General features: G+C 44.8%; 1 protein-coding gene across 3 annotated transcripts in view; it reads left to right on the plus strand.

Moving 5' to 3' along the window:
* map4k5 (mitogen-activated protein kinase kinase kinase kinase 5) overlaps positions 1-26897 on the plus strand; it is a 285168-nt gene that overhangs the window by 153654 nt on the left and 104617 nt on the right. For all 3 annotated transcript variants that reach the window (XM_070879237.1, XM_070879238.1, XM_070879239.1), the window contains 6 exons: positions 8289-8361; positions 10153-10284; positions 14195-14257; positions 15806-15887; positions 22492-22608; positions 23688-23766. In XM_070879237.1, coding sequence (XP_070735338.1) covers positions 8289-8361; positions 10153-10284; positions 14195-14257; positions 15806-15887; positions 22492-22608; positions 23688-23766 — 546 coding nt within the window. The remainder of the gene's footprint in view (positions 1-8288; positions 8362-10152; positions 10285-14194; positions 14258-15805; positions 15888-22491; positions 22609-23687; positions 23767-26897) is intronic.

Genomic DNA, 26897 nt, shown 5'->3' on the forward strand with positions numbered 1-26897 from the left:
TTGAGACTCAGGATTTGGAACATTTATCAAATATATGTTAGCTGCTCACATTTTAAGGTTAATGCTGATAAGTCTAGCATTTTTTGTTAATTTATTGTAAATATGATTGATTTGGATGAGTCAATTCTATTTGGATTAGTACATACTACACTGTGTAGTATTAGAAGGTAGATTTGAACTCTCAATGCAAGTTCTTCATTTTGTCACCTTCCAATGGAGATTCCAGATGAAACTGGGAAGAATGGACCACCAGTCAACCTATAAACACACTGTTGCACTTAGTTGCTGACTCAAGACTTACTTTGGTAGTGGCCTAACCTCTTTGTTGAGGAATGGATAGTGAGGGAAGAAGATATTTATAAACCAACTACTGTCAAAATATATGCCAGATAATTGGCAATGTTTTTACTAGAGTAGATTCGTAAAAATGTATACCTGGTATCTCCATTGGCAGAACGCTTGCAGCTCTGAGGACCTGGATGTTGAATCCTTTCCTTACCCAAATTTTCACATGGTAAACTTTGTGAATGAGGCCTTTCTTTTCCGTCCGCACTTCTGAAGGTGTTGACTCATGTTGGAGTTTGGTTCCATCGGACACTGGAAGTCTGACACTACTTGGTCCAAGAGAATGTTCTTCGTGTATGAGTCTGAATGGTGCATGTCAGCAGGCTATTGAAGCATGAGAAATGGAAGGATAGGACATCACGCCCACATGTCCACCTTCCATTGTGGATCATTGAATTTCAACATAAGAACATAAGAAATAGGAACAGGAGTAGGCCATACGGCCCCTCGAGCCTGCTCCGCCATTCAATAAGATCGTGGCTGATCTGATCATGGACTCAGCTCCACTTCCCCGCCCGCTCCCCATAACCTCTTAACCCCTTATCGTTTAAGAAACTGTCTCTTTCTGTCTTAAATGTATTCAATGTCCCAGCTTCCATAGCTCTCTGAGGCAGCGAATTCTACAGATTCACAACCCTGAAAAGAAATTTCCCCTCATCTGTTTTAAATGGGCGGCCTCTTATTCTAAGATCATGCCCTCTAGTTCTAGTCTCCCCCATTAGTGGAAACTTCCTCTCTGCACCCTCAATCTTATACATTTCGATAAGAACACCTCTCATTCTTCTGAATTCCAATGAGTAGAGGCCCAGCCTACTCAACCTTTCCTCATAAGTCAACCCCCTCATCCCCGGAATCAACCTAGGTGAACCTTCTCTGAACTGCCTCCAAAGCAAGTATATCCTTTCGTAAATATGGAAACCAAAACTGCACACAGTATACCAGGTGTGGCCTCACCAATACCTTGTATAGCTGTAGCAGGACTTCCTTGCTTTTATACTTTTTGCAATAAACACCAATATACCATTGGCCTTCCTGATCACTTGCTGTATCTGCATACTATCCTTTTGTGTTTCATGCACAAGCACCCCAGGTCCTGCTATACTGTGGCACTTTGCAATCTTTCTCCATTTAAATAATAACTTGCTGTTTGATTTTTTTTTTCTGCCAAAGTACATGACCTCACACTTTCCGATATTATACTCCATCTGCCAAATTTTTGCCCACTCACTTAGCCTGTCCTTTTGCATATTTTTTGTGTCCTCCTCACACATTGCTTTCCCTCCCATCTTTGTATCGTCAGCAAACTTGGTCACGTTACACTCAGTCCCTTCTTCCAAGTCGTTAATATAGATGGTAAATAGTTGGGGTCCGAGCACTGATCCCTGCGGCACCCCACTAGTTACTGGTTGCCAATCAAAGAATGAACCATTTATCTTAGCCAATCCTCAATCCATGCTAACATATTACCCCCCAACCCTGTGAACTTTTATCTTGTGCAGTAACCTTTTCTGTGGCACCTTGTCAGATTCTTTCTGGAAGTCCAAATACACCACATCCACTGGTTCCCCTTTATCCACCCTGTTCATTACATCCTCAAAGACTTCCAGCAAATTTGTCAAACATGACTTTCCCTTCATAAATCCATGCCGACTCTGCCTGACCGAATTTTGCTTTTCCAAATGTGCCTGCTACTGCTTCTTTAATAATGGACTCCAACATTTTCCCAACCACAGATGTTAGACTAACTGGTCTATAGTTTCCTGCTTTTTGTCTGCCTCCTTTTTTAAATAGAGGTGTTACACTTGCAGTTTGCCAATCTGCTGGGACCTCTCCAGAATCCATGGAATTTTGGTAAATTACAACCAATGCATCCACAATCCCTGCCACTACTTCTCAAGACCCTAGGCTGCAAGCCATCAGCTCCAGGGGATTTATCTGCTTCAAGCCCTGTTATCTTGCTGAGTACCACCTCCTTAGTGATTGTGATTGTATTACGTTTCTTCCCCCTATAACCCCTTGACTATCCACTGTTGGAATATTGTTAGTGTCCTCTACTGTAAAGACTGGTACAAAATAATTGTTCAGAGTTTCTGCCATCTCCATGTTCCCCATTACTAATTCCCTGATCGTGTCCTCTAAGGGGCCAACATTTAGATTAGCCACTCTTTTCCTTTTTATATACCAAATGAAACTCTTGCTATCTGTTTTTATATTTTGTGCTAATTTACTTTCATAGTCTATCTTCCTTTTCTAATCATTTTTTTAGTCATTCTTTGCTGGCTTTTAAAAGCTTCCCAGTCTTCTGTCCTCCCACTAGTTTTGGCCATTTTGCATGCCCTTGTTTTTAATTGGATACCATCCTTTATTTCTTTAGTTAGCCACGGATGGCTATCTTTTCTCTTACACCCTTTCCTCCTCACTGGAATATATTTTTCTTGAGAGTTGTGAAATATCTCCTTAATTGTACACCACTGTTCATCAACTGTCCTACACTTTAATCTATTTTCCCAGTCCATTTTAGCCAACTCTGTCCTCATACCTTCATAGTCTCCTTTTATTTCCGCTTAGTACACTGGTTAGAGATCCAACTTCCTCACCATCCATCTGAATTTGAAATTTAATGATGCTATGATCACTTATTCTGAGGGGATCCTTTACTAGGAGATTGTTTGTTAATCCTGTCTCATTACACAGGACCAGATGTAAGATAGCCTGCCCCCTGGTTGGTTCTGTTACATGCTGCTGAAGGAACCCGGCCCTTCGGCACTCTGAACTCCTCCTCAAGGCTACCCTGACCAATTTGATTTGTCCAATCAATATGGAGGTTAAAATCACCCATGGTTATTGCTGTTCCCTTTTTACAATGGAGGAACAAGAATGCTGGCTGAGGTTGCATTTTCTCTCCATCTCCCTTTCTGGTTCAGAGTCCCACCTCTATTGCAGCACACTTGCTGCCTAAACTGGCTGAAATCAATAATTTTATGGGTTTTGGATTCCAGTTATAACTTAAATGTGCAATCCAAACGGTAAGATATTTGCTGAAAGCATACTGCCCACATAGCTATCTGTTATGCTACTGGGTCACACAAATCAGGAGAATCTCGTTCATTCCTATGTCTCAGCTGACTTAGCTGATCTCAACTGGGGTGGTGATAGGGGCTTTACAATTAGCTACGATGGCTAAGTGGGGGAAAGTGAATTCCCCCCTAAGTTTCCAGGAAAGTTGTCATCATAGGCAGTCCCTCAGAATTGAAGAAGACTTGCTTCCACCCCCAAAGTGTGTTCTCTGGTGGCTGAACAGTCCAATACGGGAGCCACAGACTCTGTCACAAGTGGGACAGACATTCGTCGAGGGAAGGGGTGGGTGGGGCTGGTCTGCCGCGCGCTCCTTCCGCTGTCTGCGCCTGACCTCTTCACGCTCTTTGCGTTGAGACTGGAATAACTCAACGCCCTCCCGGATACACTTTCTCCACCTCGGGTGGTCTTCGGTCAGGGTCTCCCAGGTGTCAGTGGTGATGTCGCACATTACCAGGGAGGCTTTGAGGGTGTCCTTTTAACGCTTCCGCTACCCACCTTTGGCTCGTTTACCATGAAGGAGCTCTGCATAAAGCATTTGCTTAGGGAGTCTCATATCTGGCATGCGAACTATGTGGCCTGTCCAGTGAAGCTGATCGAGTGTGGTCAGTGCTTCAATACTGGGGATGTTAGCCAGGACGAGGACACTGATGTTGGTGCACCTGTCCTCCCAGGGGATTTGCAGGATCTTGCGGAGACATCATTGGTGATATATCTCCAGCAACTTGAGGTGCCTTCTATACATCATCCATGCCTCAGATTCATACAGGAGGGTGGGTATTACTACAGCCCTGTAGATCATGAGCTTGATGGTAGATTTGAGGGCCGGACCTTCAAACACACTTTTCCTCAGGCGGCTGAAGGCTGCACTAGTGCACTGGCGGCGATGTTGAATCTCCACATCAATGTCTGCCTTTGTTGATAACAGGCTCCTAAGATATGGGAAATGGTCCATGTTGTCGAGGGGCGTGACATGAATCTTGATGATTGGAGGGCAGTGCTGTGCGGCGGGGACAGACTGGTGGAGGACCTGTGTCTTACGGATGTTCAGCATAAGGCCCATGCTTTCCTTTGTCTCTTTGAATACATTGACTATATCCTGGAATTCAGCCTCAGAATGTGCACAGGCACAGGCATCGTCCACGTACTGCAGCTCGACAAGAGGTTGGGGTGATCTTGGACCTGGCCTGGAGGTGGCGTAGATTAAACAGCTTCCTACTGGTTCTGTCGTTTAATTCCACTCCAGCGGGGAGCTTTTTATGATTGTGAGGTGGAGCATGGTGGTGAAGAGGGTTGGAGCGATGACCCGGTCCGGATGTGAATTGGGTCTGTAATGGATCCGTTGGTAAGGATCACGGCCTGCATGTCATCGTGAAGCAGGCGAAGGATGTTGACAAACTTTTGGGGGCATCTGAAACGGAGGAGAATGCTCCATAGACCCTCATGGTTGACAGTGTCAAAGGCCTTTGTAAGAGCTGGTGCTGCTCCCTGCATTTTTCCTGCAGCTGTCGCGCTGCAAAGATCCCGATAGGGGACGAAATCCGCACTGTGATTCCGGGAGGAGCTCCTCGGCCACAGGGAGAAGACGGTTGAGGAGAACTCGAGCGCCAACCTTCCCAGTGGCTGATAGCAGGGAGATTCCTCTGTAGTTGCCGCAGTCGGACTTGTCCCCTTTTTTAAAAAAAATTGTCATAATCACTGCATCTCTGAGATCTCCCGGCATGCTCTCCTCCCTCCAGATGAGAGAGATGAGGTCATGTATCCGTGTCAACAGTGCCTCTCCGCCATACTTTAGTGCCTCAGCAGGGATTCCATCTACACCCGTAGCCTTGTTATTCTTGAGCTGTTATATGGCTTTGCCTACCTCGTGCAACATTGGAGTTTCACTGAGTTGGTGGTGGTCGCATGCTGCGGGATGGAGTCGAGAACACTCAGTCAAAGACAGAGTCTCGATTGAGGAGATCTTCAAAGTGCTCCTTCCATCGGGCCCTGACAGCCTTGGTGTCCTTGATGAGTGTTTCCCCGTTCTTGGCCAGGAGTGTTAACTGCAATGAAGAACCCTCACATATCATGGCTGTTGGCTAGTTGTTGTATCTCCTGTGCTTTCTCCATCCACCACCTGTTCTTTAGGTCCTGGGTTTTTTGTTGGACCTGAGCCCTGAGCCGTCTATAATACTGTTTTGCAGCTCCCGAGTTGGGTTGTTGTTTGAGGCTCAAATGCTTTGCACTTATGATCTATTAGTTCTTCGATCTCCTGATCATTTTCATCAAACCAGTCCTGATGTTTTCTGCTTGAGTGACCAAGTGTCTCATTATAGGCACTAGTTATAGAGGCCTGGAGGGCAGACCAAGCGCTGTGGGCATTCAGCAGCTCAGGGTCATCAAGGCACGCCAGATTGACTGAGGCGCTGGCTGTATAGGGCTCGCTTAGCTGGGTCTTTCAGTGCCCCGGCATTAACTTTTTTGCAGCACTGCTTCGGCTGTCCCCTCTGCTTTGGGGCTATGTTAATGTTGATGATGGATCGGATTAGACGGTGGTCCGTCCAGCAGTCGTCAGCTTCTGTCATGGCGAGGGTGATGCGCACATCCTTGCGATCCCTAGCTTGGGCAATGACATAGTCAAGCAGATGCCTATGTTTGGAGCGAGGGTGTTGCCATAATGCCTTGTATTTGTCCCTCTGGCGGAACCGGGTGTTGGTGATGAGTTCATGTTCTTGGCATTTTGTCAGGAGTAGGGTACCACTGGAGTTGGCTTTCTCTAACCCCTCTCTGCGAATCCCACCTTCCCAGAGGGTTGTGTCTTTGCCGACCCTGGCATTAAAGTCACCCAGGAGGATCAATTTGTCATCCGTGGGGACGCGGGACAAGGATGTCTCGAGATTGGAATAAAAACCTTCTTTAGTCTCATCCGTTGCATCGAGTGTAGGGGCGTATGCACTGATGATTGTGGCGCATTGGTTCTGGGGCAGGATGAGACGAAGAATCAGGAGGCGTTTGTTAACCCCGCAGTGGGGAGCCTTTGAGGCGGTCGACCAGCTCATTCTTGATGGCAAAGCCGACTGCATGAAGGCAGCGTTCTTCCTCTGGTTTTTCTTTCCAGAAAAAGGTATAACCTCCACCATGTTCCTTCAACTGGCCTTCCCCTGCCCGCCGGGTCTCACTTAGGGCGGCGATATCAATGTCAAAACGTCTGAGTTCCCAGGCAACTATGACGGTGCGGCGTTCCGGCCTGTTGCTGTTGGAGTTGTCCATAAGGGTCCTGACGTTCCAGGTCCCGAACTTCACACTGACGAAGTGGAAGATGCCTGTGCGTGAATTCTTTTAACGTGGGGTGGCCGATACACACCAGCAACCACACGGGCTTAGTTGAACAAGGTCTTGGTCCAGTGGCAAGGGGGTCCAAGGCAACTGGAGACCCGGCACAGCTGTATAAGCCTAATTGCCCACGGTGAAGTGTTGGCCGCTTGATGGTAGGTGGCCCGAGGCTTGGTTGGGAGACAGGTATTAGGAAGATCACTTCCAAAGTTATTTTAAGAGTTAAAAGTTGATAAAAATTCCCAATTTGTTTAAAGAGTTTCTAAGAGTTGTTAAAAAGTCTAAGATGTATTTTAGAAGTTTAAAAGTATTTCCAAATTGTTTAAAAAGATTGAGTTGACTAAAAGTTGCTAAAAATTTGCAATTTATTTAAAAAGTTTCTAAAGGTTGTTTAAAAAGTCAAAGATATAGATCAATAATAGGTGTTTAAAAGTATTTTGATTAAAAGTCTAAAATATAAGTTTTTAAAAGTTCTCCCAAATTGTTTAAAAAGTTTAAAAGTTAATAAATTGGTTAGAAGTTTAAGATGTTAGGTTGAACGCCGCCGGCCCCGGAGTCCCTTCGGCCCAATGAACAGCTGGTGTGCGACCACAAGGATAGATGTGGAGTTGTTTCGGCCCGGGATAGGTGCGGGCCGGTACGGAGTCCTTTCGGCCTGGGATGGGTGCAGGCCAGTCCCTTCAGTGCGTGATGGGTGCGGGCCGGTGCGAGTCCCTTCGGCCTGTGATGGGTGCGGGCCGGTGCAGGAATCCCTTCAGCCCGGGTTTGCAGCCGCCGCACCGTCCCACTCATATTGCCCATTCTGACTACCCTGAGCACAAGACAGGAGCAGTAAAATGAGGCCCATGCAGCTACCAGGCTGGTGATCGAATGAAAGTGCATGCATGGATAATACAGAACAGGTTTGGCTGTAATGCCTCCCATTGTCAATTAGCCTGGCGATACACACTGGATTTGTGCATACTATGTGTTGCCTTATTTTCATCCTCCGTCAAAAATTTAAAATGAAGAGCATTCATTTGAAACTATTTCTAACTTAATATATTCTCTTTTTCCCCTCTTCCTTTGTGGTCTCTTTGTCCTTGCTCTTTTTATAGGTGAGAGCATAAGCAGACAACCAGCTCCAGGTCTCTCCCACTAGTGCTCTTTGAACAGCTGCTGGAAGGCATGCAAAAGTGGCCTGGTCACAACTTTCTCATATATTCTTTTTTCTCCTATTGGGGAGAAAGGAGGATGAGTTGTATTGGGAAAGTACATCTTCCACTGGTCCTTTCCCTGTAATTCATTACTAAGACCTCTGGTTTGCATGAAGAAATAGATGTAATCAAAAGCACTGAGAAAATGCTGGAATCCATCTAAATAAAATGGAATTTGACTTAGTCATTCATCATAAACCAATGACCCAACTTGTATCTAAGGAAAATCATGGAGTGCGATCCCCCAAACACTCTGGAATCAGATGTAATAATAATCACAGTAAATCAGTGGTCATGATCATTACTTTCTAGAAAGCAGCAAGTTGACGTGAATGTATTTTGATTTTTTTATTTCAGCTGACTTTGGTGTTGCAGCAAAAATAACTGCTACTATAGCCAAGAGGAAGTCCTTCATTGGAACCCCATACTGGTAAATAAAGTCACTTACACCTAATGTGTGCAATTCTTAAAGTCAATGAAAAGAATTGCCACTTGGTCCCAATCAGTCACTGATGCATATTGTAGGAATAAAGATTGAAAAAATGTACAATAAATCCAAATGTGAGATGGTTGAGGAATACCCATCTTTTAGTGTTATGTAATTCTCAGAAATTATATGTAATTAAAACTTTGTGACAATTTTATTCTACACCTAATTCCATTTTAAAACAAAAACACTAGCCTCCAATTGTTCATGTAGCATTATCATCTTTAAATAATGTACTTACCTACTTTCAACTTCTTCAAAAATAAATCAATTATTTTATATTGCATCTTTGTACTCTTAAAGTTTGTTTTACCTTAGTAGAAATGCTTGTCCACCATGTATATGAGACTAAGGTTTCTTTAAACTTGCATATTTAAAATTAATTATACTGCAGTCACTGATATTTATGCTCAACAAAGTGACTCCTAGTAAAAATTTAAGATCGTGAATATTAAAATTAACTTATAATTTTCAGATCTGAGAACCTCTGTCTAGTGTTTCAAGTTTATCAGACCCAGCATATTTATTAACATAAGAACATAAGAAATAGGAACAGGAGTAGGTCATACGGCCCCTCGAGCCTGCTCCGCCATTTAATACGATCATGGCTGATCTGATCATGGACTCGGGTCCACTTCCCTGCCCACTTTCCACAACCCCTTATTCCCTTATCGTTTAAGAAACTGTCTATTTCTGTCTTAAATTTATTCAATGTTCCAGCTTCCACAGATTCACAACCCTCTGAGAGAAGAAATTTCTCCTCATCTTTGTTTTAAATGGGCAGCCCCTTATTCTAAGATCATGCCCTCTAGTTCTAGTCTCCCCCATCAGTGGAAACATCCTCTCTGCATCCATCTTGCCAAGCCCCCTCATAATCTTATGTTTCGATAAGATCACCTCTCATTCTTCTGAATTCCAATGAGTAGAGGCCCAACCTACTCAACCTTTCCTCATAAGTCAACCCCCTCATCTTCGGAATCAACCTTGTGAACCTTCTTTGAACTGCCTCCAAGGCAAGTATATCCTTTCGTAAATATGGAATCAAAACTGCATGGAATATTCCAGGTGTGGCCTCACCAATACCCTGTACAACTGAAGACTTCCCTGCTTTTATACTCCATCCCCTTTGCAATAAAGGCCAAGATTCCATTGGCTTTCCTGATCACTTTCTGTACCTGCATACTAACCTTTTGTGTTTCATGCACAAGTACCCCCAGATCCTGCTGTACTGCAACACTTTGCAATCTTTCTCCATTTAAATAATAATTGATTGAATGTATCATGTATAATATTTCTCTCGAGTGAATGTATAACATCTCACAAATGAGACGATAATATTGTAATTCTGGAATTTGCCCAAATATTTTTTGGAGGGAATAAAATACCTACACAATGCATAATGGATGCTGAGGAGTAATTAGCGAGGTTCAAATTACATTTATAAACTGGCTGAGTTGTACCATGGCTAATGTACTCTGAATAAATCAGTTAGGTTATATGTTTACTTACTCAAATGTATCAATCGTTTTATATGGTGCATCTTTGAGTCCTCTTGAAATAAACTTCACAGCCCACTAGTTCATAATAGTTGTGCCTTTCACAGAGTTTTCACTCACTACGATAGTGCGCATTTATATTTATTTGAAAGTAACTTGGTAACTAACTCCCAGCTAGCAAATTATATATGTTATTGAAAGTTTTTTTGAGTCTGAGGGTAATATTTGTTGTTGATAGGATGGCTCCAGAAGTTGCTGCAGTAGAGAAGAATGGTGGATACAACCAGCTATGTGACATCTGGGCAGTTGGAATCACAGCAATTGAACTGGCTGAACTGCAGCCTCCAATGTTTGATTTGCACCCTATGAGGTAATTATTCTAAGACTGCTGGTAGCTCTATGGCAATGAGAAGCTCCTTGAGCTGTTCAGTTTATTTCTCTCTCTGGCCCTGAAACAAACCTAACAAAGTACTCAAAACTCTTCAATTTTATTGCTGTAATATACATAGGAATATAAGGGATTAGAAAAAAATGTTCAGGTTCCTCCGCAGAAAAGCATGGGCATAGCACATTATGCTCTATCCCATAGTATAGTAGTGTATCTCCAGATTTTCTCATTTTTAAGGTCCAGTTTGTTTCCATTGATTTTTTTCTCCCTTTTTTGACATTAAAAATTAAATCCTGAGTTTTTAAGAAAAGACCTGTCTTTATATAGTGCCTTTCACAACCACAGGATGTCCCAAAGCACTTTACAGCTAACTAAATTACCAGATAATCTGTTTTAGGTCTTCCTTTTTCTTCAGCTGAGGACTCCCCTCCACCATGGTTTACGGGGCCCTCAACCATGTCCATCTGCACTTCTGCTGGTCACCCGTCTTCCCGTCCCCTCCCCTTTCAGCATTCCAAAGAGACCGTTGCCTCAGTGACATCCTGAGCAACTCTTCTATCACCCCCAACACCCGCTCTTCTTCCCACTGCACCTTCCATTGTAAGCGCAGGAGAGGCAACACCTGCCCTTTTAACTCCCCCCTTCTCACTGTCCAGGGCCCCAAACATGCCTTCTAGGTGAAACTGGTTTACTTGTACTACTTTCAATTTAGTATACTGTATTCACTGCTCAGGATGAGGTGGTCTCTATATTGGAGAGACCAAATGCAGATTGGGTGATCGCTTTTCTGAACACCTCCGTTCAGTCTGCAAGCGTGACCCTGGGTTTCCGGTCGCTTGCCATTTTAATTCTACGCTGCAACCTCTTTTTCCCCCCCCCCCCCCCCCCCCCCCCTCCCCCCGGTTCTCGATCTTCTACACTGTTTCAATGAAGCTCAACACAAGCTCAAAGAACAGCACCTCGTCTTTCAATTAGATACTTTGCAGCCTTCCAGACTCAACATTGAGTTCAACAATTTCTGATCATAACCACTGCTCCCACCTTTTTAGACAGCAGGTGCTGGTAATGATTCTGCTGATGCCATTTGCAGCTCCTCTAGACCTATCTTTTTTGATTCTTTACTTGTTCCATTGCCACCCTCATTTGCCTTGCATCATCCCTTTTGTCATTTAATCAGTCCTGTCTTCCACTCTATCACAGGCCTTAAGTTTTGTACCTTCCTCCCCTCCTGCCGCGCCCCCCCCCCCCCCCCCCATCTTCCCTTCCTCTGTACTTGCTTAAAACCTGTTACATCTGTAAAATGTTCCAGTTCTGACAAATGGTCACAGACCTGAGATGTTAACTCTCATTTTTTTGCTATCTGACCTGAGTATTTCCAGCATTTTCTGTTTATAAATCTGTTTTTGGTGTTGGTTGAAGAATAAACGTTAGCCAAGACACCGGGTGAACTCCTCTGCTCTTGGAATAGTGCCTGGGATCTTTTACGTTCACCTGAGAGGGCCGATGGGCGTCAGTTTAATGTTTTAACCGAAAGATAGCAGTTCCTCATTGATGTGTCAGCCTAGCATTAGGTACTCACGTCTCTGGAGTGGGATTTGAACCTACAGCTTTCTGACTCGGGCAGGAGTACTACCACTGAGCCACAGCCAATACTTCAATCAGCAACAACACTGACCTTAAAGATTCTTATGTATTTCTTGTCCTGAGTACATAATAAGTTTAAATAATAACAGCTCAAGTACTGACTCCTGAGGTATCATGCTAATCGGCATCTTGGTTGAGCCAATTTATGATCTCAATTTCCATCACTTTCGAACTTGGGAACTATTACTCTCTGCGGCACGATGTAAAAGTACTAACCCTGCATACTATTGAGAAATTTATTATAAAACTAATTTTAAACAATTCTATTTGGCCTGTTGTTTTGTTTCTATCCTCTCATTTTTTACTTACTGCAACCTTTCAACCAAGGTGTCGGACTTGGCTCAGTAGTAGCACTCTTGCTTCTGAGTAAGAAAGTCATGGGTTAATGCCCACTACAGAGATTAGTTGTACATTATCTAGGCTGACACTTCAGTACAGTTCTGCACTGTTGCAGATGCTGTTTTTCGGATGAGACGTTAAACTGAGACCCTATCAGCCTTCTCAGGTGGCCATAAAAGAATCGATGTCACTAGTAAAAGAAAAGCAGGGGAGTTCTGTGTCCTGTCCAATATTTATCCTTCAACCAACATTGATAAAACAGATTACCCAGTCATTTATCTCATTACTGATTGTGGGGTCTTGGGTGCAAATTGGCAGCCGAGTTTCCCTAAATTGCCACAGTATTTCATGGGCTGTAAAGCACTTAGGATATCCTAATGACATGAAAGGCACTATATAAATGTAAGTTTGTTCGTTCATTTCTTTAACTGTTCTTCTCTCTTGGAGCCCCACCATCCATTTTGGAGTTGGGTGGAGCAATGAAAAAAAATGGACTACAGCTGAAAACTAGGTACACAGGCTGGTTTTTAGCCAATTTAGCCCCAGAAATGAAGAGATTGACATGTGACTTGGTCGGTCTTTGTAGTCAAATTTCAACATCAAATAATGTGTTATTGTTGGATAAATTATCTGGGTTGCAGCACCAATAGGATGGTTGTGTCCAAAGAAAATAACTCATGCAATTTTTGTACTTTCTTGCTGAGCGAATGAGAGGAAAATGGCTTAAAATAGTTTTAATTTTTAATTCAGGGATCAATTTGGCAGCTGGAGTCAGGGGCCAGGTAGCAGGATGGATTGAAAGAGTTGAGGGAAATTTCTCAGATTGGTAGAAAGTTGGAAGTGGTGTCCCGCAGGGATCCATGCTTATTGTTCACCATATACATACGTGATTTTGATGCAGAAATTGGAGGTATAGGGTCAAAATTTGCAGATATAGGTAATACCAAATTGGGGCGTATAGCCAATAATGTGGAGGGCAGCACCAAAATACAGGATGACATAAAACTTGCTGAGTGGGCGGATAAATGGCAAATGAAATTCAATATAGTAAAGTATGAGGTCCATTTTGATAGGCGGCCATTATTCCTTGGAAGTTGTGAAACTAGATGGTGTAGAGGAGCAAAGAGATCTGGGAATACAGATACATAAATCGTTAAAAGTAGCAACATAAGTTGATAAGGCTATAAAGATTGCAAACAAGAGTATTGAGCTTTATTTCTAGAGCAATAGAATACAAAAGCAAGGCAGTAGTGTTAAATTTATATAGAACCTTGGTTAGACCACGCTTTGATCTCCATATTACAAAAAGGATATTGAGGCACAGGAAAAAATGGGGAAAAGATTTACAAGGCTGTTACCAGAATTGACAGGATGCATCTATCCAGAAAGACTGAGCAGGCTGGGGCTCTTTTCTTTGGAGAAATAGAAAACTAAGAGGAGACCTGATAGAGGTTGTTTAAATTATGAAGGGGTTCAGTCGGGTGCATGTGGAGAAACTGTTTCCACTTATAGGTCACTCCACAAAGGGGGACATAAATATAATCACTAACAGATCAAATAAAAAAACTTAGGAAGAATATCTTTACATACAGAGTGATGAGAATGTACAACTTGCTGCCACATGTCGTGGTTGAAACAAATAGCAATGCATTTAAGGGGAGGCTTGATGCATAAATGAGGCACAAGGGAAAAGAGGAATACAGGGGCAGGGTTGGAAGAGGTAATTAGAGTGGGAGGAGGTTTATGTGGTATATAAACAGTCATATACCAGATGGGCCGATTGGACTGTTTCTGTGCTGTAGATTTTCTAACACAAAAACACGGGTTCTTCCAATAATCAGTTATTAATTATGTATCTTGATTTTTTTTTTTTACATTACATTATTGCGACTCATGTTTATACTCATAGGGCATTGTTCTTGATGAGTAAGAGTGGATTTCAACCTCCTAAGTTGAAAGACAAAGTGAAATGGTGAGTATGCATACCTTTGTGTCCAGCTCACAGTTATTGTAACATTGATGCCAGGAAGGGAGTTGAAACTAATTCAAATTGAATTCATGAAATAAATCCAAATAACGAAGCTTTTTCAGTCTTTACTCATAATTTAGACCTTTAATACTAGGAATCAGCCTCATGGCACTTCTCTAAACTGTTTCTAGTGGTTAACTATTTTGGTGACCAAAACTGAATGCAATGCTCAACGTGTGAACTGACCACAGCACTGTATAGTTTGAGCAGGACTTCCCCTGATTTGTACACTACTATTTTGGCTATATAGTTCAACATTCTATTTTCTTTGTTGGCGGCTGCACTGTGGTGATTGGATGTGTTGTGTCTAGTCTGCTGAGAACTATCTGTCTCTTACTACTTCATCTTTAAACACCATTTATGGAGTGTGTATTTCCCATTTTTGTTCTTCCTTTGTGTAGTACTTTACAGGTATCTGCATTAAATATCATCTACCTTAGTTCTGCCTACTTCCATATCTGAACCGCCTCATCAGAATCAACTGCCCCTTCTAGTTTTCTACCATCTGAAAATTTGATCAATTTGCTTTAAGTTTCTAAATCCAAGTCATTATTGTAAATTAGAAACAACAATGGTCCCAATACTGATCTTTTCTCTCTCTCTCCACCTGTCCCCTCATCTTCCTCTAGACTGACATAATTCCTCTAACAAGTACTGTTGTTTTTCATCTCCAGCTAATTATCCATTCCGAATACTTCCCCTGAATCCCAACCACTTTGAGCTTGACTTAATGGAAGCAATTTAATCTTGGGAGTCAGAAGGTTGTGGGTCAAAGCCCTACTGCAGGACTTGAGCACATAATCCAAGATAACACTTCAGTGCAGTATTGAAGAAGTGCTGGAGGTGCTGTTGTTCTGATGCACTGTTAAACCAAGGCTGCGTCTGCCTGCTTGGGTGGATGTACAGATCCCATGAAACTCTTTTGAAGAGGAGCAACGATTCCTCCCAGTGTCCTGGCAACCAATACCACCAAAAACAGGATAACTGGTCATTTATCTCGTTTGTGGGACCGCACTGTATGAAAATTGGCTGTGAAGCACCTTGGCATGTCCTGAGGCTCTTTCTTTCAAATCGGAATTTATCAAATGATTTTCAGAAGTTTAATTGAGGAATTCTGATGTCACAAAACAACAAAAATAAAATTGAGCAGTACTAAAACAGAGATGGAGCTACTATCTCTTCAATTCCATTTGTAGTATATACATTGAATCCTTTTATGGAAACAAAATATTTGTCTTGTCATAGTTGTGAAGAATTTTGTTTGACAACATGTCATTCAGATAAAAAACTGCAAATGCTGTGCATGTCAAGCATTTTGCATATCTTCCTGCCTATTGTGTTTAACTATGAAAGTAACAATTAAGCACAGTAGCAACTGGAGACCATTAAAAGGCTACAATTGTTACTGATATAGTAATTATTATTGAAAGTGACTGGATTTTTTTCATCAGCCAGTGTATTACTGAAATTCACTTTTTTTTTAAAAAAAAGGACCACACCATTCCACTCTTTTCTCAAAGTAGCATTGACAAAAAATCCGAAGAAGAGACCAACAGCTGAGAAGCTATTGACTGTAAGTAAATTTTAGATTTGGACAAAGAATTAGTATTAAGTAAATAGGAGCTCGCCTAACCTTTCCTCTGATCCAAGAAAATATCTCTACTTGTTATGGAACTCTATATACTTATCCATCCATAGCTACATAGCTTCCAGCCACAGGGAGCAGCAAAGTCTGGGAATGTGTGGAGAACTAGGAAGGGATGGAACAAGCAGTGAAATCCAAAAGTGGATAGATATCCGAGAGTGAGGTGCAGCATTGAAGCAGGGATAGCACAAGACCTAGAGTTGAAGGTGGACGAGCAGTTGGGGAGGGTGGGGTAGGGGTTGGAGATTCATATATGAATAGAGTGGACGGAACTGGGCATGAATGAGAAAATGAGGGAGTGACAGGAAATGAAACAGGGCAAATAAATTGGAAGTTTAGACTTTAGAGCAAGAGCTGGCCAATTTAGGTTTAAGGAGAAGAGAAAGTGATGAATTGTGGACCATGGAAGTTGCAGAAGGACAGGAAATGGGAATGTTGGGGGCCTGGTACTGAGATCTGATATCTGGGAGTTGTAGTATGGTTACTTGGCTATGTCTCATCACTCTAAAAGTAGAATTGTGCTCTTTACACATCCATTATTTTTGTTCTGTTGCACAGGGGCTCATTCAAAATGTTTGGCTTTTAACATTGTGCCTTAACTGGGTATGGGGTGAGGGCAAGGGATTTGCTGGAGTAATTGGAAGATGGAGCAAGTAATTTTGTGGGGGCAGTTTTCTTTTAAAATGTTGAATTCTGTTAATGTGTTAGAAATTTATTTTAGTGGTATATACTGGCACGCATGGAAAATCTCATGGCAGCTGTATCTTGGAGGGTTTATGGTGAATTGATTTTTTTTTTGGTATAATGCAATTGAGGAAAAATATTTCAGCATAATATGTTTTGTTTTTTTCTTGGCTATTTTTTTTACTTGCATACTTACAAATGAAGAAGAAAATTGACCAGCTTGGTCATCTAGACGAGACTCCATGTACACAACAGACAGAACAAATTAATTAAGATTGAATGATTGATCCTTTGGGTCTTTCTAGCTGTGCACTGAATGACAAATAGTTTTGTGTTGGTAATGGTATTGTCATATTTCAGGATTTCAGATCACTTTCTTCTTGAAAAGGATTTGGGAATCATTTATGCTTAGAAGTGATTTTGTACAGATTTATAAAGCTATAGGCTGAAGGGTTTACTTGTTCATACACCTCTTTAATGCCTAGTCCATTAAGGTGAGACAAACTGGTTTGTTGAATATTGCAGCTTACAGTCTATTTCATACCAAGATAAGGAGAGTCACTTTGTTTCAGTCCAGGCCCATTAAGTCAGGATGGCCTTACAGATTTTGAGAATAGCAGGTTTCTTTAAACTAGCATCCAAAGATAGGAGAGGTAGCCAGTTTTATTGACAGGCCTACTGGTGAATCACTGACCAGGGAAGAAGTCCGAGGAATAATCCTCGCACTTTTTAAAAAAAAAAAAAAACAAAAACAAATTCATTCTCTGGATTTGGGCATTAACACCAGAATTTCTTGTCGATCGCTAGTTGCCCTTGAGAGATGGTGGTGAAACAACTTCTTGACCCACTGTAGTCCATGTGACAAAGGTACACCCACAGTGCTGTTTGGTAGGAAGTTCTAGGATTTTGACCCAGTGGCGATTAAGGAATGGTGATCTATGTTCAAAGCGGGATGGTGTGTTTGTTGAAGGAGATCTTGGAGGTGATGGTGTTCCCATGCACCTGATGCCTTTATTCTTCTAGATGATGAAGGTTGTGGACTTGGGAGGTGCTGTTGACAAAGCCGTAGCAGGTTACATAAGAACATAAGAACTAGGAACCGGAGTAGGCCATATAGCCCTTCAGGCCTGCTCTGCCACTCAATAAGATCATGGCTGATCTGATCATGGACTCAGCTCCACTTCCCCACCTGCTCCCCATAACCCATTATCTCCTTATCGTTTAAGAAACTGAATAAATTTAAGACAGAAATAGGCAATGTCCCAGCTTCCAAAGCTCTGAGGCAGCGAATTCCACAGATTTACAGCCCTCCGAGAAGAAATTTCTCCTCTTCTCTGTTTTAAATGGGCGGCCCCTTATTCTAAGATCATGCCCTCTAGTTCTAGTCTCCCCCATCAGTGGAAGCATCCTCTCTGCAACCACCTTGTCAAGCCCCCTCATAATCTTATATGTTTCAATAAGATCACCTCTCATTCTTCTGAATTCCAATGAGTAGAGGCCCAACCTACTCAACCTTTCCTCCATAAGTCAACCCCCTCATTCCCAGAATAAACCGAGTGAACCTTCTCTGAACTGCCTCCAAAGCAAGTATATTCTTTCGTAAATATGGAAACCAACACTGCACGCAGTATTCCAGGTGTGACCTCACCAATACTGTCTATTGCTGTAGCAAGACTTCTCTGCTTTTATACTCCATCCCCTTTGCAATCAAGGCCAAGATACCATTGGCCTTCCAGATCACTTGCTGTACCTGCATACTATCCTTGTGTTTCCTGCACAAGTACCCCCAGGTCCCACTGCACTGTGGCACTTTGCAATCTTTCTCCATTTAAATAATAACTTGCTCTTTGATTTTTTTCTGCCAAAGTGCATGACCTCACACTTTCCGACATTATACTCCATCCCACTCACTTAGCCTATCTATGTCCTTTTGCAGAAATTTTGTGTCCTCCTCACACATTGCTTTTCCTCCCATCTTTGTATCGTCTGCAAACTTGGCTACGTTACACTCAGTCCCTTCTTCCAAGTCGTTAATATAGATTGTGAATAGTTGGGGTCCCAGCACTGATCCCTGCGGCACCCCACTAGTTGTTGATTGCCAACCAGAGAATGAACCATTTATCTCTACTCTCTGTTTTCTGTTAGTTAGCCAATCTTCTATCCATGCTAATATATTACCCCAACCCTGTGAACTTTTATCTTGTGCAGTAACCTTTTATGTGGCACCTTGTCAAATGCTTTCTGGAAGTCCAAATACACCACATCCACTGGTTCCCCTTTATCCACCCTGTTCATTACATCCTCAAAGAATTCTACCAAATTTGTCAAACATGACTTCCCCTTCATAAATCCATGCTGACTCTGCCTGACCGAATTTTGCTTTTCCAAATGTCCTGCTACTGCTTCTTTAATAATGAACTCCAACATCTTCCCAACCACAGATGTTAGGCTAACTGGTCTATAGTTTCCTGCTTTTTGTCTGCCTCCTTTTTTAAATAGGGGTGTTACATTTGCAGTTTTCCAATCTGCTGGGTCCTCCCCAGAATCCAGGGAATTTTGGTAAATTACAACCAATGCATCCACAATCCCTTCTCAAGACCCTAGGATGCAAGCCATCAGGTCCAGGGGATTTATCTGCCTTTAGCCCCATTATCCTACTGAGCACCACTTCCTTAGTGATTGCTGCAGTGCTTCCTGTGGATAGTGCACACTGCAGTATGGTTGATAGTGACGAGAGTGGATGTTGTTGGCAGTATGGGTCAGTCAGCTAGCTAGGTCTGGGGCAGAAGCTTGGCCTAGTGAGAAGAAACTCGCTCATCCTGAGCATAGAGCCAGCTAGGATCAGAAAGCTCACCACAACAAATTTAATAATTTTGCTAAAAGGGATAGTGTGGCCTATTTTTATTATTGCCCTTGAGGAACAAGAACATAACATAAGAAATAGGAGCAGGAGTAGACCATTTGGCCCCTCGAGCCTGCTCCGCCATTCAGTAAGATCATGACTGATCTGATCCTGGCCTCAAATCCACTTCCCCGCTCGTTCCCCATAACCCTTGACTCCCTTATCATTCAAAAATCTGTCCATCTCCACCTTAAATATATTCAATGACCCAGCCTCCACAGCTGCCCGCGGGTCGGAAATTCCAAAGATTCACAACCCTCTGAGAGAAGAAATTCCTCCTCATTTCTGTTTTATATGGGTGACCCTTTATTCTGAAACTATGCCCCCTAGCTCTAGATTCCCCCATGAGGGGAAACATTCTCTCTGCATCACCCTGTCTATCCCCCTCAGAATCTTTTATGTTTCAATAAGATCACCTCTCATTTATCTAAACTCCAAGGAGTATAGGCTCAACCTTTCTTCATATGACAACCCCTTCATCTCCGGAATCAACCTAGTGAGCCTTCTCTGAACTGCCTCCAAAGGAAGTATATCCTTCCTTTAAATAAGGAGACCAAAACTGTACTCAATACTCCAGGTGTGGTCTTACCAATGCCCTGGACAGTTGGAGCAGGACTTCCGTACTTTTATACTTCATCCCCTTTGCAATAAAGGCCAGCATTCCATTTGCCTTCCTGATTACTTGCTATACCTGCATGCTAACTTTTTGCGTTTCATGCACAAGAACCCCCAGATCTCTCTGTACTACAGCATTTTGTAATTGCTCCCCATTTAAGTAGTAATTTGCTTTTTTGTGCAGATAACCTCACATATTTTTTCCCGCATTATAGTCCATCTGCCAAATTTTTGCCCACTCACTGGGCCCAATTTTGGCCATGACTTGCATCAATTTTTTTGGAGCAAGTTGTTTTTTCTGGCATAAGTTTTTAAAAAAAATGCCATTTTCCCCCAAAATTTGCTCCAGAGTAAGTCAGTTAGGTACGATTTTTTTAGTTTTTTTTCCAAAAGGGGACGTTCCCAGACACTATTGCCAGTTTTGGCCATTTATGCCACTTTGGCCAGCTAAAACTTACTCCAAATCGACTTGGGTCAGCATATGTGGCTAGCTCTGAAAAACGTTGCGGGCAGTTAATTCGGTGCAAGTTAGTACTTTTAAAGCACCAACACTTACAAAGCACAAAAATAAGCATTCAATAACAAATAAAAAAAAAATACAAAGAAACTGAGGACCTACACCAAGACTTACAAAGCACTAAACAAACCACAAAAAGTAATAAGCAATCAATCAATAACAAATAAAAAATAGAAGCTCTACCTTTATGCCAGAATCAAGTTTTTTTTTAAAGTCGTCCCGTCCCCCGTTTCCCCCCCCTTCCCCCCCCCCCCCCCCAAATCAAAACTCTCAATCATGATCATCAATAAATAAAAAAATAAAACTGAAGTCCTACCTCGGTCCGAGAAGTCAACAGGCCGGCCAGCCAGTGCAGGAGGCCACTCGGCCGGGGATAGGGTGCGGCGAAGATCGGGGACAGCGGAGAGTGGGCATGATGGCGCCGTTCTTGTTCTTGTTATGTTCTTCTTTTTTTGGCGCCGTTTCCAGCGCGCAAAGTCGGCACATTTAAGGTAAGTGCGCCGAAAAAAGGGGTTGGGGAAAATTGGGCCCACTGAGCCTATCTATATTCCCTTTATAGATTATTTGCGTCATCCTCACAACTTGCTTTCCCACCTATCTTTGTATCATCCGCAAATTTGGTTACGTTACGCTGGGTCTCTTCATCCAAGTCATTAATATAAATTGTAAATAGTTGAGGCCCCAGCACTGATCCCTGTGGTACCCCACCTGTTACAGTTTGCCAACCTGAAAATTACCCATTGATCCCGATTCTGTTTTCTGTTAGCGAGCCAATCCTCTATCCACGTTAATATATTACCCCCAACCTCGTGAGCTCTTACTTGTGCAGTAACCTTTTATATGGTACCTTATCGAATGCTTTCTGGAAATCCAAATATACGACATTAGCAGGTTCTCCTTTATCCACTTTGCTCGTTACATCCTCAAAGAACTCCAGCAGATTTGTCAAACATGATTTCCCTTTCATAAAACCATGCTGACTCTGCTTGACTGTGTTATGATTTTCTGAATGTCCTGCTACTACTTCCTTAATGATGGACTCCAGCATTTTCCCAGTGATATATGTTAGGCTAACTGGTCTATAGTTTTCTGCTTTCTGTCTCCCTCCTTTCTTAAATAGAGGTATTAAATTTGCGGTTTTCCAGTCCGCTGGGATCTCTCCAGAATTCAAGGAATTTTGGTAGGTTGCAACTCATGCAGCCACTTATTTTAAGACCCGACGTTGCATGCCATCAGGTCCAGAGATCTTGTCCACCTTTAGTCCCATTAGTTTGCCTCGTACTTTATCGCTAGAGGAGCGTTTAGTAGTGGAATTATGGTGAGATTTGATTACAGCTGTTACTCTGTACATTCACTTATTGCCTGTAAAATAAAGCAGCTTGACGACTTGTATCAGGGTTTTTCCCTCAAAATTATTTTAGACCACCTTTGGAACGAATGGGGAAGGGCACATTCAACAGATGTGATATCCAATTCAGGTCACGTGTCCTATTGTTATATTCTTGGGTTATGCCATTGTACAATTAGATATTGGAGAATTGGAGCACATTTTCGGACACAAGTCATTCGAAGTGCTTACAGGAATGATCAGCATCGTTGTAGCCTTGAGGATATCTAGGGAGACATGAATCTTGCAATGGGTACTCTTTGTAATATTTACATTGTGATGCAGTGCTTTGGCAAAAGCATTTTAAATCTCAGTTGGGTCCTGTAATCGTTATAAATCCCAACCCATTTGATTATAAACTGCATAATTTATGTGCTTTTGTTCAATATCCAATTTTCTGAGAGATTATAATTTTTTTTTTCTCCAGCATTCATTTTTAGCACAGCCAGTGTTATCCAGATCATTGGCAGTAGATTTGTTGGACAAAGTGAATAATCCTGAAAATCACCACCATTTCGGTGAGACCGATGATGATGACCTTGAGGTATGAAATACCGTAACATGTATGGTTTTGATCCTTTTTCAAGGCTGCACCTTTATAATTGGCCTGGCCTCAAACCAAGCACTTCAAATTGAAACAGACAAAATTAACTGAAAAGTAAGACCTAGAGAAATAAATGAAGAGCACCCAGGCAGGTATACATTTCATCAGACTAGAAATCCAAGGAAGAACAACAGGTGTAAAATACAGTAGGCAGAGTGTGGTGTCAAGTGCAAATGACACAGCTAACAGCAAAGATGAGGCTGGGCTATGTTGTGCCAAGCCTGAAATGTCAGTTTGGCTGCTCAGTTGCCATTTACTGGATATGTTTTTCAGCCAGTTAATTGAAGAACTCAAGATCAGCATGGTTGCATCATTAGTTATGAACAGTGCAATCTGTGCTTTGTAGGAACAAATGAGAAGGGTATACTAATGCAGGGGTTCACCTTTGAGCTTCTGAGATCCCCCTCCCATGTTATAAAAATTCTGCGGACCCCCTATAACACAATACAAGTATTTGTTCTGTGTAAAAATTCTGTGGGGGTTGGAGGTCTTGTTGTCTAACAGTGTGGGGGGGTGGGTGGGGGGGGGGAGAGGGGTGAGGAATCCAGTTCTGAGTTCCAAACGCAATGTTACTGGGCTTTACAACGGAAGGTTTTAGAAACGCTGCGGGCCCGGCACCTCTGATAGACCAAGGAATGACTGCACCACTGAGTAATGGTTTCTGGGGATTACCAAGCCGGGGCCGAGGGTGCGGACTCTGTAGCCAGCGCCCAGCTCTCCCCTGCACCCCAACCCCCTGACTCAGCCTGCATCTACCTGATGCTGTCTCACGGACGTTGAGCTGCTCCATCCCCATCCGACTGCAACCTCCCCCACATTTGGAACTCGACCCAGGGCCTGCCCCCAACCCCTGTACTAATGGACAAGTAAACTGATTGATTGGTGTCCTCGGATGAAGAATGCTTTTGGCCAACTAGTCTGTGGCAGGGCAAAGATTCATTGTTGCCAATATTCTTGTAATAGTCTCCTATGGAATTTATATGAGAAAGTTGACGTTTTTAATTTTCTCTAATTTATAGCCCCTCCCTGCTGTTCCTCATACCATTCGCTCCAACAACAAGAACACAAGAGCAGAAAGGACACAGTCAGAGATCAATTGTAAGTCTTTGATATGCCCTTTATTTGCACAATTATTGATGCACTTTGGTCTGTGAACTATTTTTGCAGCATCAACAGACAATATCAATATACTCTGGAGTTTTCAAAGGGAATTTAACTGAATAACTGAAATCTCGACATTCATTTTAACGATAGTTACTTGAATTTTGAAAAAAATGATAACTAGGTATGTGCGGAAAGCAATACTAATTTGAGCACAGCTGAAATGTGAACCAATACATAAAAAAAATGGCATGGTGCTTTATCAGGATGTGGCGAGAGTTTATTGCTGGTGGATGATGTGAAAAAGATTATGGGCCCACGTTTCGGGCCGCGCCTAGAACGGCGTAGTCCCGACCTGGCCGCCCGTTTTTCACGCCACAAAGTGCACCTAAAAAAAACTTCCAGATTCTCCGGCTCCCTGCTGGACCTCTGGCCCTCGGCGCGGCGCAGCACGAGCTGCAGGGGGCGGAGCTAGGTCCCTGCGCTGAAAACAGTGCCGGGTCCTCTGCACAAATGCACGCTACAGTGGGCGCGCATGTGCAGTAGCTCCAGGCGCCCAAAACTGTGTGGGAGGGGCCCGAAGCACGCAGCCCCTAGCTCTGGCCGAATGGCCTCACTGGGGCTGCGTGCATAAGGCTGCCTCCCACGCCCAGCTCTCCTGCTTCCTCCCGAACGGACCCGAGCCGACTTGATGCCCGCTCCCACCGCCCCGACCCGACCTCCGCTTCCCCCGCTCCCGACCGATCTCCCCTCCCCCCTGCCCCAACCGATCTCCGCCCCCGATCCGCGCTCCCGGACCCCGGACCCGACGCCACCTACCTGTCAATCCAGTAAGTCTAAGCTCGAAGTCTTGGCCCGGCCCCTTCAGTCTCCTTTCTCTCCTTTCTCTCCTTTCTCTCCTTTCTCTCCTTTCTCTCTCTCTCTCTCTCTCTCTCTCTCTCTCTCTCTCTCTCTCCCTCTCTCTTTCTCTCTCCCTTCTCTTCCCCCACCCCTCCCCTCCCTCCCTCCCTCCCTTCTCTCACCCCCCTCCCTCCCTTCTCTTCCCCCTCCCTCCCTCCCTTCTCTCACCCCACTCTCCTCCCTCCCTCCCTTCTCTCACCCCACTCTCCTCCCTCCCTCCCTTCTCTCACCCCACTCCCCTCCCTCCTCTCACCCCCTCCCTTCTCTCACCCTCTTTCCCCCTTCCTCCCTCCCTTCTCTCACCCACTCCCCTCCCTCCCTTCTCTCACCCCCCCCTCCCTCCCTTCTCTCACCCCCCCTCCCTCCCTTCTCTCACCCCCCCCTCCCTCCCTTCTCTCACCCCCCCCTCCCTCCCTTCTCTCACCCCCCCCCCCTCCCTTCTCTCACCCCCCCCTCCCTCCCTTCTCTCACCCCCCCCTCCCTCCCTTCTCTCACCCCCCCTCCCTCCCTTCTCTCACCCCCCCCTCCCTCCCTTCTCTCACCCCCCCCTCCCTCCCTTCTCTCTACCCCCCCCTCCCTCCCTTCTCTCACCCCCCCCCCCCTCCCTTCTCTCACCCCCCCCTCCCTCCCTTCTCTCCCCCCCCCTCCCTCCCTTCTCTCACCCCCCCCTCCCTCCCTTCTCTCACCCCCCCCTCCCTCCCTTCTCTCACCCCCCCTCCCTCCCTTCTCTCACCCCCCCCTCCCTCCCTTCTCTCACCCCCCCCTCCCTCCCTTCTCTCACCCCCCCCTCCCTCCCTTCTCTCACCCCCCCCTCCCTCCCTTCTCTCACCCCCCCCTCCCTCCCTTCTCTCACCCCCCCCTCCCTCCCTTCTCTCACCCCCCCCTCCCTCCCTTCTCTCACCCCCCCCTCCCTCCCTTCTCTCTCCCTCCCTTCTCTCACCCCCCCCTCCCTCCCTCCCTTCTCTCACCCCCCCCTCCCTCCCTTCTCTCACCCCCCCCTCCCTCCCTTCTCTCACCCCCCTCTCCCTCCCTTCTCTCACCCCCCCCCTCCCTCCCTTCTCTCACTACTTCCCCCTCCCTCCCTTCTCTCACTACTTCCCCCCTCCCTCCCTTCTCTCACTACTCGCCCCCCTCCCTCCCTTCTCTCACTACTCGCCCCCCTCCCTCCCTTCTCTCACTACTCGCCCCCCTCCCTCCCTTCTCTCACTACTCGCCCCCCTCCCTCCCTTCTCTCACTACTCGCCCCCCATCCCTCCCTTCTCTCACTACTCACCTCGCCCCCCCATCCCTCCCTTCTCTCACTACTCACCTCGCCCCCCTCCCTCCCTTCTCTCACTACTCACCTCGCCCCCCTCCCTCCCTTCTCTCACTACTCACCTCGCCCCCCTCCCTCCCTTCTCTCACTACTCACCTCGCCCCCCTCCCTCCCTTCTCTCACTACTCACCTCGCCCCCCTCCCTCCCTTCTCTCACTACTCACCTCGCCCCCCCCCGTCCCTTCTCTCACTACTCACCTCGCCCTCCCTTCTCTCACTACTCACCTCGCCCCCCCCTCCGTCCCTTCTCTCACTACTCACCTCGCCCCCCCTCCGTCCCTTCTCTCACTACTCACCTCGCCCTCCCTCCCTCCCTTCTCTCACTACTCACCTCGCCCTCCCTCCCTCCCTTCTCTCACTACTCACCTCGCCCCCTCCCTCCCTTCTCTCACTACTCACCTCGCCCCCCTCCCTCCCTTCTCTCACTACTCACCTCGGCCCCCTCCCTCCCTTCTCTCACTACTCACCTCGCCCCCCTCCCTCCCTTCTCTCACTACTCACCTCACCCCCCCCTCCCTCCCTTCTCTCACTACTCACCTCACCCCCCTCCCTCCCTTCTCTCACTACTCACCTCACCCCCCTCCCTCCCTTCTCTCACTACTCACCCCCCTCCCTCCCTTCTCTCACTACTCACTACTCTCCCCCACTCCAACCCCTCTCCCCCTCTCCCCCTCTCCCCCGCTCCACCCCCTCTCCCCCGCTCCACCCCCTCTCCCCCGCTCCACCCCCTCTCCCTCGCTGTCAAACACAGACACCGACAGACAGAGACACTGACAGAGAAACACTGGGAGGGGAGGGGGGGCATCCCAGCACGCTGTTGGAGGGCTCCCGGTGCTGCAGTCGGTAAGTAGAAAATGTTTTATTTATTGATTTAAAAAAATATATTTCTTATTAATTTTTTTTTGATTTTATT

The sequence above is a fragment of the Pristiophorus japonicus genome, chromosome 4, assembly GCF_044704955.1.
Source record: "Pristiophorus japonicus isolate sPriJap1 chromosome 4, sPriJap1.hap1, whole genome shotgun sequence".
Taxonomy (NCBI): Eukaryota; Metazoa; Chordata; class Chondrichthyes; family Pristiophoridae; genus Pristiophorus; species Pristiophorus japonicus.